Genomic DNA, 13,759 nt, shown 5'->3' with positions numbered 1-13,759 from the left:
CCGTTCCCTACTCAGCTGTTCCCCACCTTGTACTCACCCATCTGACTGCTTCCTTTTATATCTACTAGTTTTCATTCTCTTTGCCAAATTACCTTTTTCCGACGGAGGAGAACTCCTCCCGTTTGTCACGCCGCTATTCCAACGGCGGCCCCCCTCTCTTCTCCTTCCCTCCGCCCCCTCCAGCTCCGGCCCGAGGGGCGGCCCCTGCCCCGGGGCGGTACCGCGACCTGGCGGCGGGGCGCGGCGGAGGCCTCGGCGGAGGCCTCGGCGGGGCCCGGCCCCTCTCCCCGCTGCGGGCGGGGCCGGGGGCGGTGCGGGCCGAGGCATGGCGGTGGCGGCGGAGAGGGGTGAGCGCTGGCGGGGTTGGGAGGAGAACGGCCCGGCGGGGCGTCCCCGGTCGGGCCTGGCACGCCGGGGCCTGCGGGAGGGCTGGGCCGAGGGGTGAGGCGAGGGGCGAAGCGGGGGAAGAGGCGAAGGGGGGAGAGGCGAGGGGCGAAGGGAGGAGGAGGAGAAGGGGAGAGACGCGAGGGGCGAAGGGGGGAAGAGGCGAGGGGCGAAGGGGGGAGAGGCAAGGGGCGCTGAGGCGAGGGGTGAGGCAAGGTGGGTCCTCTCTGCCCCGCAGGCTCCTACAGGTTCGTGGTGCTGCTCTTCAACTGCCTCCTCACCTTCGGCTCCTACTTCTGCTTCGACATCCCCAGCGTCCTGCAGGAGCAGTTCCAGGGGGTAAGTGCTGTGTTTTGGCTGGGCTGCAGCCTGGCAAAAAAAGGCAGAATCAGCAAAACGGAGGCCTTGGTCGCTAGTGGAGTTGCAAAACCTTCTCTTACAGTGTCAGCATTGGAGTTGCCCTCCAAGGTCTTCTGTTCCAGGTGCTGGGGGTGAGGGGTTGTTACTGGCACGTTTGCTGTGAACAAGGTGCACAAAGCTGGGATAGGCCGTGAGGGGTTTGAGTTCTCACTGCTGCCTGCAGAACTGGAAATCTCAAACCTGACCTTGCTCGGTGATCGTCAGCTCTCTGTCCAAACGACTGTTACACCAATGAAGTTCAGAGTTGGAATAGCATTCAGACCACTCTGCACCCAGAGACAGATAGAACTGACCCTTAGTACCTACGCTGGACTGCAGGACTCGCCATGTTGGAGACAGGAGAGTAGAAGAGATTTTCTGGGTCTACAGATCAAACCCTCCTGCAGGTATCACATCACACGTGTTTGGTAGCCAAAAGACAGAGCCGTGCAGGGAGATCACAGGAGGACTCTGTTGTGTAAAAACTGTTCGGATTCTCAAGTGCCAGAAAATCTTGTTGTTCAGGGTTCACACTGATATCCTAGTTGATTTTTGAGATTTCTCCAGGGATGCCGGAGTCCCAAAATTCTCACCTGAATTCCTGACAGAAATTCTTACTTGACTCATTTATCTGTCATTATTGCGTTTGTTGCATGTCTTTTGAGAGCTGGTTTTACTCATGTGTGCCATCTGCTGGTGGATTAGTATGTGTAGGCTGAGAGTCACTCTCTTGTTTGTTTCAATAGCAAGGGCAGAAATACATACAGCTTGCATGTAACTTGATTTTTAAATGCAGTTAATCCCTAACATTCAGGCAGTGAACTCCAGGCTAAATTGAGTGCGGTTTGTCATTGCAAGCAGGAGTAAAAAGGGAAAAAAAAATAGGTCAGTATTTATTCTTTGATCATGCAAAATTTCCATAGGTCTGTGGGAGAAGAGTCAGTTATTTATTTATGGAGTATAGGAAAGATTATGTTGTATTTTGTTACCTAGGTAACTTTATAGGGTAGTAAAACCACGCAGTATTTTTTTTTGTGTTCGGTACTGTGCAGACAGTGTTTTTCATCTGTTGACGCTCTCATTATATTTTCACTCTGGGGAATTTGGCTTGTACCCGTCTTACACAAGTGGTCCAGTGGTAGTCGGGAGAATCTAAGACCCGTGCTTGCAGTGAAAACACTTTGTTCTAGAGAATTGTTTCCCTGCAGCCTCGGACATTTCTCCTACAGCAGACCCGAGGTGTTTGTAAACACGATGGCTGTATGAAAATCATGTGGTTGAAATCACGCTTTCCTTGTGCTTATTCAAGACATTAAGTTTGTGCTGTCTCGTGTGAAAGACCTAGTGTCCATGTCCTGATGCAGGGAGGTTTTTAGTGGTTGGAAGATCTAAGGTTTTTTCCTGATCATATGGTGTTGAGGAGAAGCTGCTTTTCAGTAGCAAACCTGACGTTATTAACTTGTGTTAGGACCACCAGTTTCCTACTGTTCAGCAAATGCTTTATAGGTGTGAATTAATACTAACGACTGCAAAGTTTAATATTTACACACTGCTTAAGACTTCATAGTATGGAATGAAGCGTCAGATCAAGCTAAACTATAGCCAAGAAACTACGGGATCAAATAAACCTCATGGTGCAGTCTCCTGGCTTTTCTTTTGGAGTGAAATGTGTATAAAAGTGCTGAGCCCCTGCAGCTACTGCCACAGAAAGGGAAAGAGAAGACGTGAGATGCCAATGGCCAGTCGTTTCTCATTTGGCGAGGCCTGGCTTCCTGGGAGAAGACCCAGGTCCTCTAATTCGTGGTCGTGGAAGTGGGAACTGAGCAGGAGAAATAGAAATCTAGTAGGCAAGAACTTCATTTTTAGAGGAACGTGTGGGTTTTCATCTGTGTCTGCTGCCTAACACAGGCTCTGTGACTTGTTACGCAGAACTTGACCTGCCCCAATGGAACCCATCATAACAGCACCAGGCATAATGGCACGCTGGAGTGTGTTGAAGGCTTGGGAATGACACCTGCACAATACAATTTGCTGTACGCGATCTATGCTTGGACGTAAGTCACTTTCCTCTTGCCTCGGTGGGGTGGGGAGGTTTGCTAGTTGCTTCCCAGCAGCAAGACATAAACGTTTCTCTCCTTGTTTTCTCCTAGGAATGCGGTAGTAGTTATTCTGGCTGGATTCCTGATTGATAAACTAGGAAATCGCTGTAAGTTCTGAGGATCAATGAATTTATTCTTGTCCTGAAGTGGGATTTCAGGCTGTTCTTTTGGTGCAAAGGGATGATCAAAGGTTCCACTTCAGTAAGATCAGAGAGCTGGGAGAGGAGGGACAGCTTTGTGTGTGGAGTGCATGACGGTTAGCTGAGCAGCTCCAGGAAGGCAACTGAGATGTTTTCACCCTTTGACTGCTGACTTATCTGAATTTACCCAGCGGCGCAGTAAACGTGCTTTCCTCTGACACATGGGTAACAGGGAATAGTGTTATCTGTTTTCGATGGGACAAACGGATAGTGTTCTGTTCTCTGCTCTGACATTTGTTCTGCTGTGTGCCATAATCTAAGGCCCAGCAGTCCCAGCAAATGCAGTTAAGCTCCGTCTCTGTATCACAGAGGTAGACGTCTTACAGATGGGGAGACTGAGGCACAGAGGGGATGGCTTGCTCTAGGCCATAGTCTGTAGTGGAGCTCAGGACAGAACAGGGGCTTTATATCTGAGTCCTCTCTCTGACTTATTCTGCCCCATGCCTTCCACCATGATAACATCATCATTATTTTGAGGATTCCCAGGTCATTTTATGAAGAGACATGAAAATAATGAGGGTAAACTGACGGAAACCCACAGGTTTACTGGCATGTTTTGAGGTTGCTCTTTTGCTTTTTGACGAAGAATGCTTTTGTCCTGATCTCAGCATGTCTGTTGAGGTTTACGTATTTTTTTTTCTGTTTCTGCCTAGTTGGTGTCTTTGTTTTCTCTCTGCTGACTGTGCTGGGATCATCAATCTTTGCTCTAGGCTCACATTTCAAGGGGTCACCATACCTCCTACCCATGATGCTAACAGGAAGACTGCTCTTTGGCTCTGGGAATGGGTCGCTTACTAGTAAGGAATTCACATGCTTAATTACACCTCACCAGAGGGTCATGATACGTTTTTATTTTGCCTCCTAGACCTTTGTCCTACCAGTCAGCTTCACCTGCTCTGCACCACCAATCCACGTTGCTAACAACAACACTGCTCCTTGAAGGGTTGCATGGATTTAATGTGCCCCAAAATGTTTAAAAGTCTTCCCCTCTAACAAGTTTGTTCTCCTCCCAAGGGTGGAGACTGACATGCGATTGCTATGCCTTTGGGGTTATTTTTGCTTGCCTTATTTGAGGGATAAGTTTGCCTCCCATTTCCCAGCATGATTTAGTATGTTTTAAAATGGGCTGCAAAGTCAACACGTACTACCTCTGTTTGGGATGTGTAGGGGTCTCAAGCACGCTAGCTTGACAGGCTGTGTTTGTTGCTTCTGTGCAATGCTCTTGACCAAGCCTGCCTGTTCAAGAGAGGATTTTTGTCTTCTCCAAGTTGTGCAGAATCGTATCACAGCCTTCTGGTTCAAGGGGAAGGAACTGGCACTGGCGTTTGGACTGACTCTGTCTTTCTCCCGTCTTGGGAGCGTCCTCAACTTCTTCTTCACCCAGCAGTTTGAGGCAAAATTTGGAATGCAGTGGACACTCTGGGGAGGTAAGTTTCTTTCGTGCTTTGGCCTTTTCTTTCCTAGACCTGAGGCTGGCTTGTTTTGTCCAGTTATGAAAAGTACCTGAAAGAGACAGTGAAGTTAGCAGGAGGAGGCACATTATTTCCCACTTTTTCCTGTTGCTTTCTGTATGCAATGGAGTAGTGTTTTCTTCATTGGTTCCTGAAAACCCTCCCTAAAGCTGTAGCGTCAGCCTGACGGTTTTGTCTGCAGGTTTTTTTTGAGATATTTTAACATCTGCAGCCGCAGGTAGTCAGTACTTAGTGTAGGTTTACTTGCAAGGAATGGGCACTTCAAAGGGAGGGAATCTAATCTGTTTGTTCTTCTGTGTTTTAGCTAGCAGAACATGGGGGTTCTGTAGCAGTATCTGTATTGGTCTCAGCTTCAGATGCCTTGCACGTGGACTGATCAAAACCGTAGGTTTAAATTACTGTGAGAAGCAGAACCTGAACGACACATTTTTTAGTGTGAATCTGTTCTAGGGCTCATATGTTCAGACGGTTTGTGTTTCCGTCCTCTCTTCGGTGCAGTGAGATGGGATCTGTCTCTAGTGGAAGAGATGAGGATGGGGATGAGAGAAGGGGTGACCTGTTTCACAGTGCAGTTAAGTAGTGGCCTTTGGGTACTCTGGTGTGCTGGAATGGTGATGTTAGGGAGGCCTGCCTCAGGGCATCAGTCATGATAGGAAAGTGTTATTTCCCAAACAACAAAACAGTATGGGCCATCACCCCAGAGAAGAGAATGCATACGTGAGAGAAAGCTCTTGCAGAAATTGAAACCCGTTACTCTCCTCTGATTCCAGCTCTCAGAGAAGAAACTGTGACGGGCATGGCGTGTTGCATCCCACCTGGCACTTAGTTTTGTGCTCAGGCATTTGCAAGCACAGCACAGGGACTTCAGTAGCCCATGAAGGGATAAATACATCAGGCAAAGTGTGTATGCATCACAGAGATTGTTTTGGCTCTTTGGAAAACAAAACGGATTACAGATCTCTTTCTGAGAGAAGGATGTTTGCAGCAGATGCCCATTGCCAGACTTGCTTCTGGCATATCCAGAATAATCTGACTCACTTCTCTGGAGCCGAGTGTGCTAGCGGGTCAGATTGCTGTAGAACCGCAGTAGGTCACGTAAACCAAGAGCTGCAACTTGGCTTCCAGTAGCAGCCTGTCCCTGATACCTCTCCTGCTTAGGGGACTGCGGAAGTTTCTTAATATCTGGCTCGTTTTAACTTTGGGTTTGTTACAGACAGAGCTGCTGCAGTTTTGAAGGCATTCCGGCCACGGTCCAACAACGCGGCTGTCTCTTAGAGATGGCTGGGGCTGTAGCTTCGCTGGCCGCAGGCAATTCTGCGGGCGTTGGAAGCTTAGTGGACAAAGAGCTCAAGGACTCTGACGGTGGTCAGAGGTAAATTGTCCTACTGTATGGCTGCAGAAGGGAAGGCTGTTAATGTTAAGAGAAGGCAGGAGCAGGAGTCCCAGAGAATTCTGTGTATTGCCTGCAGTCGGTTTTGGCGTTCAGCTGTCTCCACACTGAGGAATTTCTAACACCTCTTGTGTCTTTTCCAGGTACCCTGCTCTGCGTGCTCGGTTTTGTTTCAGCCCTCACCGTCAGCGCACTAGATAAAATGGGCATGAAGCAACTGGGCTTGGATGGGGTTATCCAGCAAGAGTCCAAAAAAGTGGTATGTTGTGCACAGCCAGCTTTTCCATCTCCATCTTTGAAAAGCCTGGGGCACACGAACACTGCTTTTGCAGCGCAGGGAAGCCTGCAGCGGTAAGAGCTGATCCTGGCCAGAAGAGGGTATTAACACCACTTGGTTAAACCTTGCAGATCAGTTCTTCAGCTGCCTCTGAGGAGATGGCATCTGCAAGCCACCAGACAAGTGGAAATTTTCCGTTTAGAGTGTATGTATTTGCAGCCTTCCAGAGAGCTGGGTTAGCGCTCTGAACGGCAGCACTTTCCTGAGCCAGTTACTTCTTGACTGTAGGTGGCTCAGAGGAGGATTTTGTGCGTAAAACTAGATCGTAGCCACTGCCTGGAACTGCTTTCTGGCTCACAGGATCCATGATAGAAAATAGCTAATCTGGTCGGTACTCAGCTGTCTTTTGCCAGCCCTTATCTTCCATTCGTCCTGGCATTCTCCTGTCTAGGAACAAGTATTATAGGCAATAAGTTGCAATTTTTATGGCACTTAAATCTGTTAGACCTCCTCCTTCTCATGACAGTATGCTTGCTGGTTTCTCTATCTCAGTGTTGTGGCTCCTGTTTATGCTCTATCTTTCCATCGTGTTTCACTTAAGGTTTTGCAGTAGGCTCTTAACAGAACCTGCTTAGAAATAAGGAGGCTTTTTTGTTTTCTTTACTGAGTAGTATTAAAGAAGGAATGCTTTGGAGTCAGCACATGCCAAATTTCACTCAGAGGTACCTGAGCTGCTTCTCCATTCCCTTTTACCTGCTATTACTTCTTAATTTTTTTGTGGCCTTCAATGGCTTGCAGAAAGTGACATTAGCGTGAAGCTGAAGACTATTTCCTGGTGAGTGTGGACACATCTTCTCTTTGCAGCGGATTCAGGACATCCGTCAACTTCCCCTTCGCTACTGGCTCCTGGTCCTCACCATTATGTTCTTCTACAACGGAGTCTTCCCCTTTGTGGCAGATGCCAGGTATCGCTCTATGGCTGTTATCTCACTGACTGATAGAAGCCTATCGGAGCCTCGCAGGCTCTCTGTTTCGTCTGACTGGGAAATATGGGGGCAATATGCTTGTTCCTTCCACTCAGGAAACAGAGAAACGTGTCTTTAACACCTAAAGATTCGAGGGTTCTTCAACCCTTCTTTCCTTCAAAGATGAGGGAGGCTTCTGAAGGGAAGCAAAAATAACTTAAAGGGAAATGATTCATCCAACATTTAAAGCCTGGAACACTGCTAGAGGAGGATCAGAAGGATTTGGGAGAAGCGGAAGAAATACTTTATTTAAAAAATCACCCATACACCTTTCACCTTTGTGATAGTCCAACCAAAGTGGCTGTCTTTTGAGCTGGGTGGGGTGATAGCTTCACAGCCTGGGGCGGTTCTGCCCTGCACTTCCTGCATGTTGTCTGCTGTGTTTGGAACAAAGCTAAGCCTGCATCAGCCTGGGTTTGTAAGTGAGGAAGCCTTGGCGTCCCAGTGCAGGGCTTACAGACTTCTGGTTTTTATGCCTTTGTTTGCTTAAAACAAAGCAGCAAGCTGCCCGACTGAACTGGGACGCCTGCGTCTGTCCTGTGGCTCTGCCACAGACTTGCCATTTTGCTGCTTTCTCCCTGTTCGTGGATGATGCTGTTTCCATCACATAATAAGTATGAACTTTTATATTAGCAAAGGCCTGCAGTAAAAAAAAAAAAAAATTAAAATTATTTTGGTAGCATTTCATTAGTGATGTACAGTAAGCCGCTATGACATTGGGAGTGAAGAAATGTCATCAACATTGTCGTAACAAATGTGCAAGTGAGCTCTTAGTAGTAAAATAAAGACATCCACGATGGCAAGGATCATGAAGGCCTTGATAAGATGCGCTTTCTGCCAGTTGCCGTCTCATTTTAACTGAAAACAGTGTCTGTTGATCACACAGAATCCTCGTTTCCTCAATTCTGCCTCTCTGCGGAATTATTTTTTTACTCTCTGTGGAGCAAAAGTTCGGGCACCAAGAGTCATGTTTCACACCTCTTTTCTAACAATAAAAGCCCGTGCTGCTTCCCAGGCAGAAAAAAGAGTGGTCCCGAGGCCACTGCTCTTTGGCAAATTCTGTTGCAGCAAATCTCCAGGGACCAGCGTCCCTGGTCCATACTTTGCTGACAGCACAGGCCAGAGAGGCTCATTATTGCTCATGGTGAGTAGCCACGCAACGAGCCAAACCAGGTTCGAGCAGCTACATGATCTCTACGTAAACTAGTCTTTCGAAGCCCTTACGACTGACTGTGAATTCCGTAAAGAATCTGAGTAAGTTTTAATGCCATTTTTGTGTGTCCCTAACAAAAGCGAAAGGCTGACTTCTGACAATGAAAACAAAACTTGGTTTTCTGCTTTAACCAGAAGTCTCCTGAAAGGTGCCGAGGGGGAATGCCTAGTACTTCTAAAATGCAGGTGTTCCGTTTAAATGCTGGTCTTTGCTGCTGGATTATTTGAAAATATTTTTCTTGCCCCTCAGTATTCTCACCCGTGGGTCAATAATGTGTTCTGCCTCTTCAAAGAGAATGTATAAAAAATCCAGCTGTATCTTTTGGACAAGTGACGGCAAATTGCCGCTTGTGAGCTGTGCTGATGTAATCAAACACATGCCCGACTTTAACCTGCAGTTTTTACTCGGCACTTGCAGAAGCATCTCAAAAGTGGCCGTTTAAGCTACCGGCTTCTCTATGGTGTGCGCCAATTAAAAAGAAAGTAAGACAACAAAGCCTTGGCACTACAAACCAGATGGAATCAAACTTGTTTACAAGTCCTCTCGTTAAAAGCCTTCCTGTCCATATGTTTGTGCTCAGAGTTACTTTCTGTCAAAATAACCAGATCAAGCATCCTAATTATGTCATTTCCCCCCCCACTTTTATTTTTAGCAAGTTTATCCAGGATAAATATTCTGGTTACAGTCAGCAGGCAGCCGCGTATATTGCTGGGGCAGTGTACGACAGCTCCCTCCTCCTCTCTGCAGCAGTTGGCATATTAATTGTGAGTACCCAAAACCAGAAGTGCTTCCTGATAACTTTTTCCTCAGGTTTTTTTTTTTTTTTTGAAATGTCTTTGTTACGACCCCCTCACTCGGAATTTAGCCTGTTGTGGCTGAACAAGCAGTCCTGTAAATTCCTTGCAAACTGCAAGATGCATTTTAGCCTGAATTAAATTACAATAAATAACGTTAACCTGTTCTTCCCTCTGTCCCTTACTTGTGCTGTGGTAGCATCAAACCATGGTAAAGGGCTGTATTTTTTGCGAAGGCTGAGACCGGAACAGAAGGGATCGGGATAAGCTTTGCAAGTAGATGGGAAAGGACAGCCTGCGTGTAATCAGGCCCTGTTCTGTCAAACTCTTCCTTTCCTTATTTCCCTGTTTCTCAGGACATAAAGGGGTGGGTTTTCTCCCCCTTTATTAAAGCCTGCCTTTTTACATGACTGCTGGACACTGATTCTGACAAGTGTTTCTGTCTGGGTTCGTGAGTACGCAAGAGGAACTAGTAAGAGCTGGTCTGCTGCAGTATCAGCAACCAGGAAACGACGTGTTGCGGCCACTCATGCCAGCCCACTTTGGGCAGCCGCGTGTGTCGCTAGGATTAGCGGGAAGCAGGGACCCCTGGCAAGAGGCCTTCTGTTTGTTTCCTTTACCAGGACTACGTTGGACTGAGGGGCGTCTTCGCCGTCGGCTGCGCTGCGTTGACTCTGCCAGTCTTCGCTCTCCTGGCGTTCACGTTCGTTCCTCCGTTAGTCTGTACCATCGGGTTGGGGATTACTTACTCCTTTGCTGCTGTAAGTAAGTTCGCAACCCCGCTGCTGTAGTTGAGTGGTTTGTGGCTGTGCTCCTGCATCCCAGATGGTGGACGTCACCGCCCGCGTGTCCTGGTGAGCAGGTTTAGCAGCCACAGTTTGAAATCACTGGCTCCCCAATCCTGAAGACTTTGGTTACCAACAAATAACCCCAAAGAATCAATATGGAGCAAAAGGCCAAGCAGAGTAAGGCACCATTTGATACAGCACGAGGCATTAATCCATTTATGCTTTTCCACCTTGAACGTAACACCCGATTCTCCTTTGGGTCTTACGAGCTAAATCCTCAGGTCTAACTCCCCTTCGGAAATCTGGAGTCAGGTTATACCAGTTTCAGAGAACACGTGTTGTTGTCTGTGCTGGCTCAAGCTGCTTGAGAAGGATGCAGAACAGTCTGGAACCAGCCAGTAGGCTGTGAGGGATAAATACAGATATTTTGAAGAGAAAGTATAAATATTTATTTAGTGGGAATAATTGCTTTTTAAACCACTGACCCTCTAACACCTTTAACCAAGGCTTTGAATTAATTCCTCTTCTCATTACTTCTACCAGGCTAGTATGTGGCCATCCATACCTCTTGTGGTCCCCCAAGCAACTTTAGGGACAGCTATGGGGCTTGCAACTTCCGTGCAGATGGTTGGAGTTGGCCTTTCCAATCTGATCGTTGGCCACATTCTAGGAACAAAGTCCAGGTGAGAATGCTTTCTTGTTTTTTTTGTTTGTCAAGCAGAGGCCCCAGCAGTGCTTCAGTAGGTGTCTGCAACCTGGTGCTGCGAGGAACTATGGAGGTGCCTTGAGTATCTTCAAGTGACGACTTGTTCTATCCTGTTCTGGCCTTTTCTAGTGAGTTAAAGATCCCCCTGTGGCGCTGGCAACAGATGATGATCTTTATGTTGGCAAACACTATTGCGTGCATTGCTGCCTCCGTTAGCCTCAATGTTGTGGACAAGAAACAGGTAAGCGTGACAAAAGGGGAAGACCAGGCATGCATCACTGAGTTGCTTTTATCGGTACGATAGCTGTTAGCTGTGGATGGAAGCAACTCCCCCCACGTAGAAATGGGACCGCATAAGGAGAACTACCTGCCACAACATTGCTGCAGTACGTAGTAGTCTTGCCCCGGATCAAGCTCTTGGTGGCTGTGTATTTTTTTACAAGGAGGCGAGGGGACGGGCCAGGACCCAGCTGGAGCACGAATATGTCTGTGCAGGAAGAACAGTGCCCTCTCTGTCACTAATGGCTGCTTGGAATTTCCAGGGTGGGACACTGAACCGAACAAGAAAGGGCGCACCTGTGGAGCAGGAGGACAGAGACCCTGCAGATGCAGCACCGCTCCTCGACGATGACCCCGGAAACGAAGGCTCTGTCAGCTGAACCTTTGCAGCAGGAGAGCAATGAGAGCTGCCAGACACCGCACTGATCGCCTCTGAAAGCGGATTTTTTAGCCTGTGTATTTTAAATATCTTTAAAGGGAAGCGTGAAGGGAATTGTCTACAGAAAGGGAAAGTTTCCGCTTTCTTAGGTCTGGCACACAAGTGAAAGGTGTCTGCTGTATGGTTCTGAGGCGTTCTCCAACGTACAGAGACCTGCGTGGGGGAATTTAAGAACTGCACTGCAGCGAGTGACACTAACCTAGCTGAAGCTCGTGCATAAGCTGTCGGAGAGTGGTGTTTTCCTCTGCCTCAAAACGGCCCACGTAAGGTGTGCCTGCTGCATCCACCACTCTTTCTCCCTCACGAGAATCCTGTGCACCAGCACTTGCTAATCCACGCACCTCGGCAGGCCTGCTGCTTCACTCACTGCTCGAGATCAGCACGCAGCTTTCACAAGTTACATATCCGTGCAAGTGACACCGTCATTATTCTTTAGGCAGGAGCCTGAATTAATCAAATTGATTGCCTTTTGCCCACAAGCCTAGCTTAATTACCTGTTACCTTGCTAGAAATGCTTCCGTTTGCCACGCCTATTCATTTACCTTCAAAAGCATAAAAGGGTTTGATCTGAAATTCTGTCCTTTAAAGCAGGGTGCTCTTACTCACAAATGCTAGAGGCTTATTTTACTCAGGCAACTGCTCTTGTCACTATGCAAAAACGCTCACTCAGTGTTTACAAAAGCACAAAGGATACTTTAAGAATGAAGTAAACTTTAACGTAGCCAAGTACAAGGAATGCTGAAGTGAATGACTTATGTTAAATTATTATATATCCTTAAGAGAAAGAGCAGCTCTGCTCAATTTGCATTTAATATAAACACTGGTAGATTGAAAGCAATTTAGGCATTGACAGCATCCAGTGAAGCCACATTTTAAGTAGATGTCGTGGAAGACAAATCCACCCATCAAAGCAAAGTTTTCTTAAACTGATTTACAGAAGAGAATGCGTTCAGAGAACAACGTCTTCTAAGTTTCAAGTTACACTCTGAATTCATTTCAGGCCACAGACAATTAAAGGATTTCCCTGTCGGAGTCTGGTGCAGCAGAAATTTGGGGGTGGGGTGAGAAGTCACAGAACTGCAAAATCAGACTCCTTTACTTTGGTAGGGACCTCCTGAGACCATCTAGTCCAGCAGCCCCTGCTCAGGCAGGGTCAGCCGGAGCAGGTTGTCCAGGGCCACGTCCGGCGAGAGTTGGAACATCTCCGCAGGTGGAGACTTCGTGTCCATTGCCTCTTGTCCAGAGAAGGGTCTGTCTCCCTCGTCCTCCCTCCCTCCCTCCTCCCCAGCAGGTCCTTAAACACGCTGGCAGGATTTACCCGAGCCCTCTGTTCTCCAGGCTGAAGAGCCCCAGCTGTCCCAGCCTCCTCTCCTAGGAAAGGCGCTCCAGTCCATTTATCACCTTCGTGGCCCATCACTGCACTCCCTCCTCAAGTCACCTCTCTCTCTAGAGACCCCAGATCAGGATTCCATATTCCCTGTGAGGCCTCACCAGCGTTCTCGCTGGTAAATCAGCCTCCTGCTAGACTGTGCCTTGAAGTAACGCCCTTCAGGTGCCGGTCCCTGTGCTGCTCTTCAGGGCTGAAGTCCTGCAGTTGCATTTTTTCATAGTCAAAAAACGCCATGGTGAATTTCCAAATGCCATTACGGAAACCCACATGCAGCAGTACTGTACACTGGTGTTGGAGGTTTGTGTACAGAAGAAAGTATGTGTCAAACAGCTGATTTTTTGTGTCAATACTACCAACACCTGGCTTAAAAGCAGTGACTCCAGCCTGCCTGGCAGGAAGCCATCAGCTTCCTCAGTTTATAGACCATACGATGCTGCAGCTGAACTCAACGTGGTTGTTCCCGTAAGGAGCGCTGGGATACCCACTGAGAGTCCTGTACTTGGTTCTTCATAGGAGAAGCTCAAAAGCCAGTCATTCCTGTTTGCCATCCCATAATCTACGTCAAAATTACCAGAAGAGAAACTTTACTCTTCTGTTTTGAAGAGTTGTGACACACTTTCCTTAGAATCTGCCACCGGTTAACAAGGTTCCTGACGATGTAGTGCTGGAAGTCTCACTGCCTACTCCAGGAGCTTTTGCTGTGAAGCATTCCCATGTATTTCCTACATTCCTGCCTACGAGGAGAAGTTCCGTTGGCTACAGCGGTTGTTGTGAATCCCACTGTACAACGATCCCTGTGCACACTTTTAAAAACCCTTTCATCTAATCTGAAGATGGTGGGAGATTCTACTGACCTTTGAGTCTGTTGCACAAAGACCACCTCTAGGTTGGGAGGATTCTACCG

The 13,759-nt window shown here is 47.7% G+C and overlaps 1 protein-coding gene across 1 annotated transcript; it reads left to right on the top strand.

Moving 5' to 3' along the window:
• The first annotated feature begins 217 nt into the window (after positions 1-217).
• On the top strand, positions 218-12,197 carry LOC134519411 (major facilitator superfamily domain-containing protein 1-like). Its single transcript, XM_063343569.1, has 13 exons — positions 218-347; positions 623-723; positions 2,713-2,837; positions 2,934-2,989; positions 3,736-3,879; positions 4,351-4,509; positions 6,088-6,203; positions 7,086-7,186; positions 9,112-9,223; positions 9,877-10,014; positions 10,585-10,724; positions 10,877-10,988; positions 11,290-12,197. The coding sequence occupies exons 1-13, from the start codon at positions 326-328 to the stop codon at positions 11,404-11,406; spliced, it is 1,443 nt and encodes a 480-aa protein (XP_063199639.1). The 5' UTR covers positions 218-325; the 3' UTR covers positions 11,407-12,197.
• Positions 12,198-13,759: the final 1,562 nt, after the last annotated feature.

The sequence above is a fragment of the Chroicocephalus ridibundus genome, chromosome 8, assembly GCF_963924245.1.
Source record: "Chroicocephalus ridibundus chromosome 8, bChrRid1.1, whole genome shotgun sequence".
Classification (NCBI taxonomy): domain Eukaryota; kingdom Metazoa; phylum Chordata; class Aves; order Charadriiformes; family Laridae; genus Chroicocephalus; species Chroicocephalus ridibundus.
This window is presented reverse-complemented; position numbering and strand designations above follow the sequence as displayed.

What these genes read in the sequence shown, in the direction of transcription:
- LOC134519411 (XM_063343569.1), top strand. Translation starts at nt 326, where the DNA reads ATGGCGGTGGCGGCGGAGAGGG. An exon ending in CCCTTTGTGGCAGATGCCAG is followed by an intron (nt 7,187 to 9,111) that starts GTATCGCTCTAT and finishes TTTTATTTTTAG; the next exon opens with CAAGTTTATCCAGGATAAAT. An exon ending in ATGTTGTGGACAAGAAACAG is followed by an intron (nt 10,989 to 11,289) that starts GTAAGCGTGACA and finishes TGGAATTTCCAG; the next exon opens with GGTGGGACACTGAACCGAAC.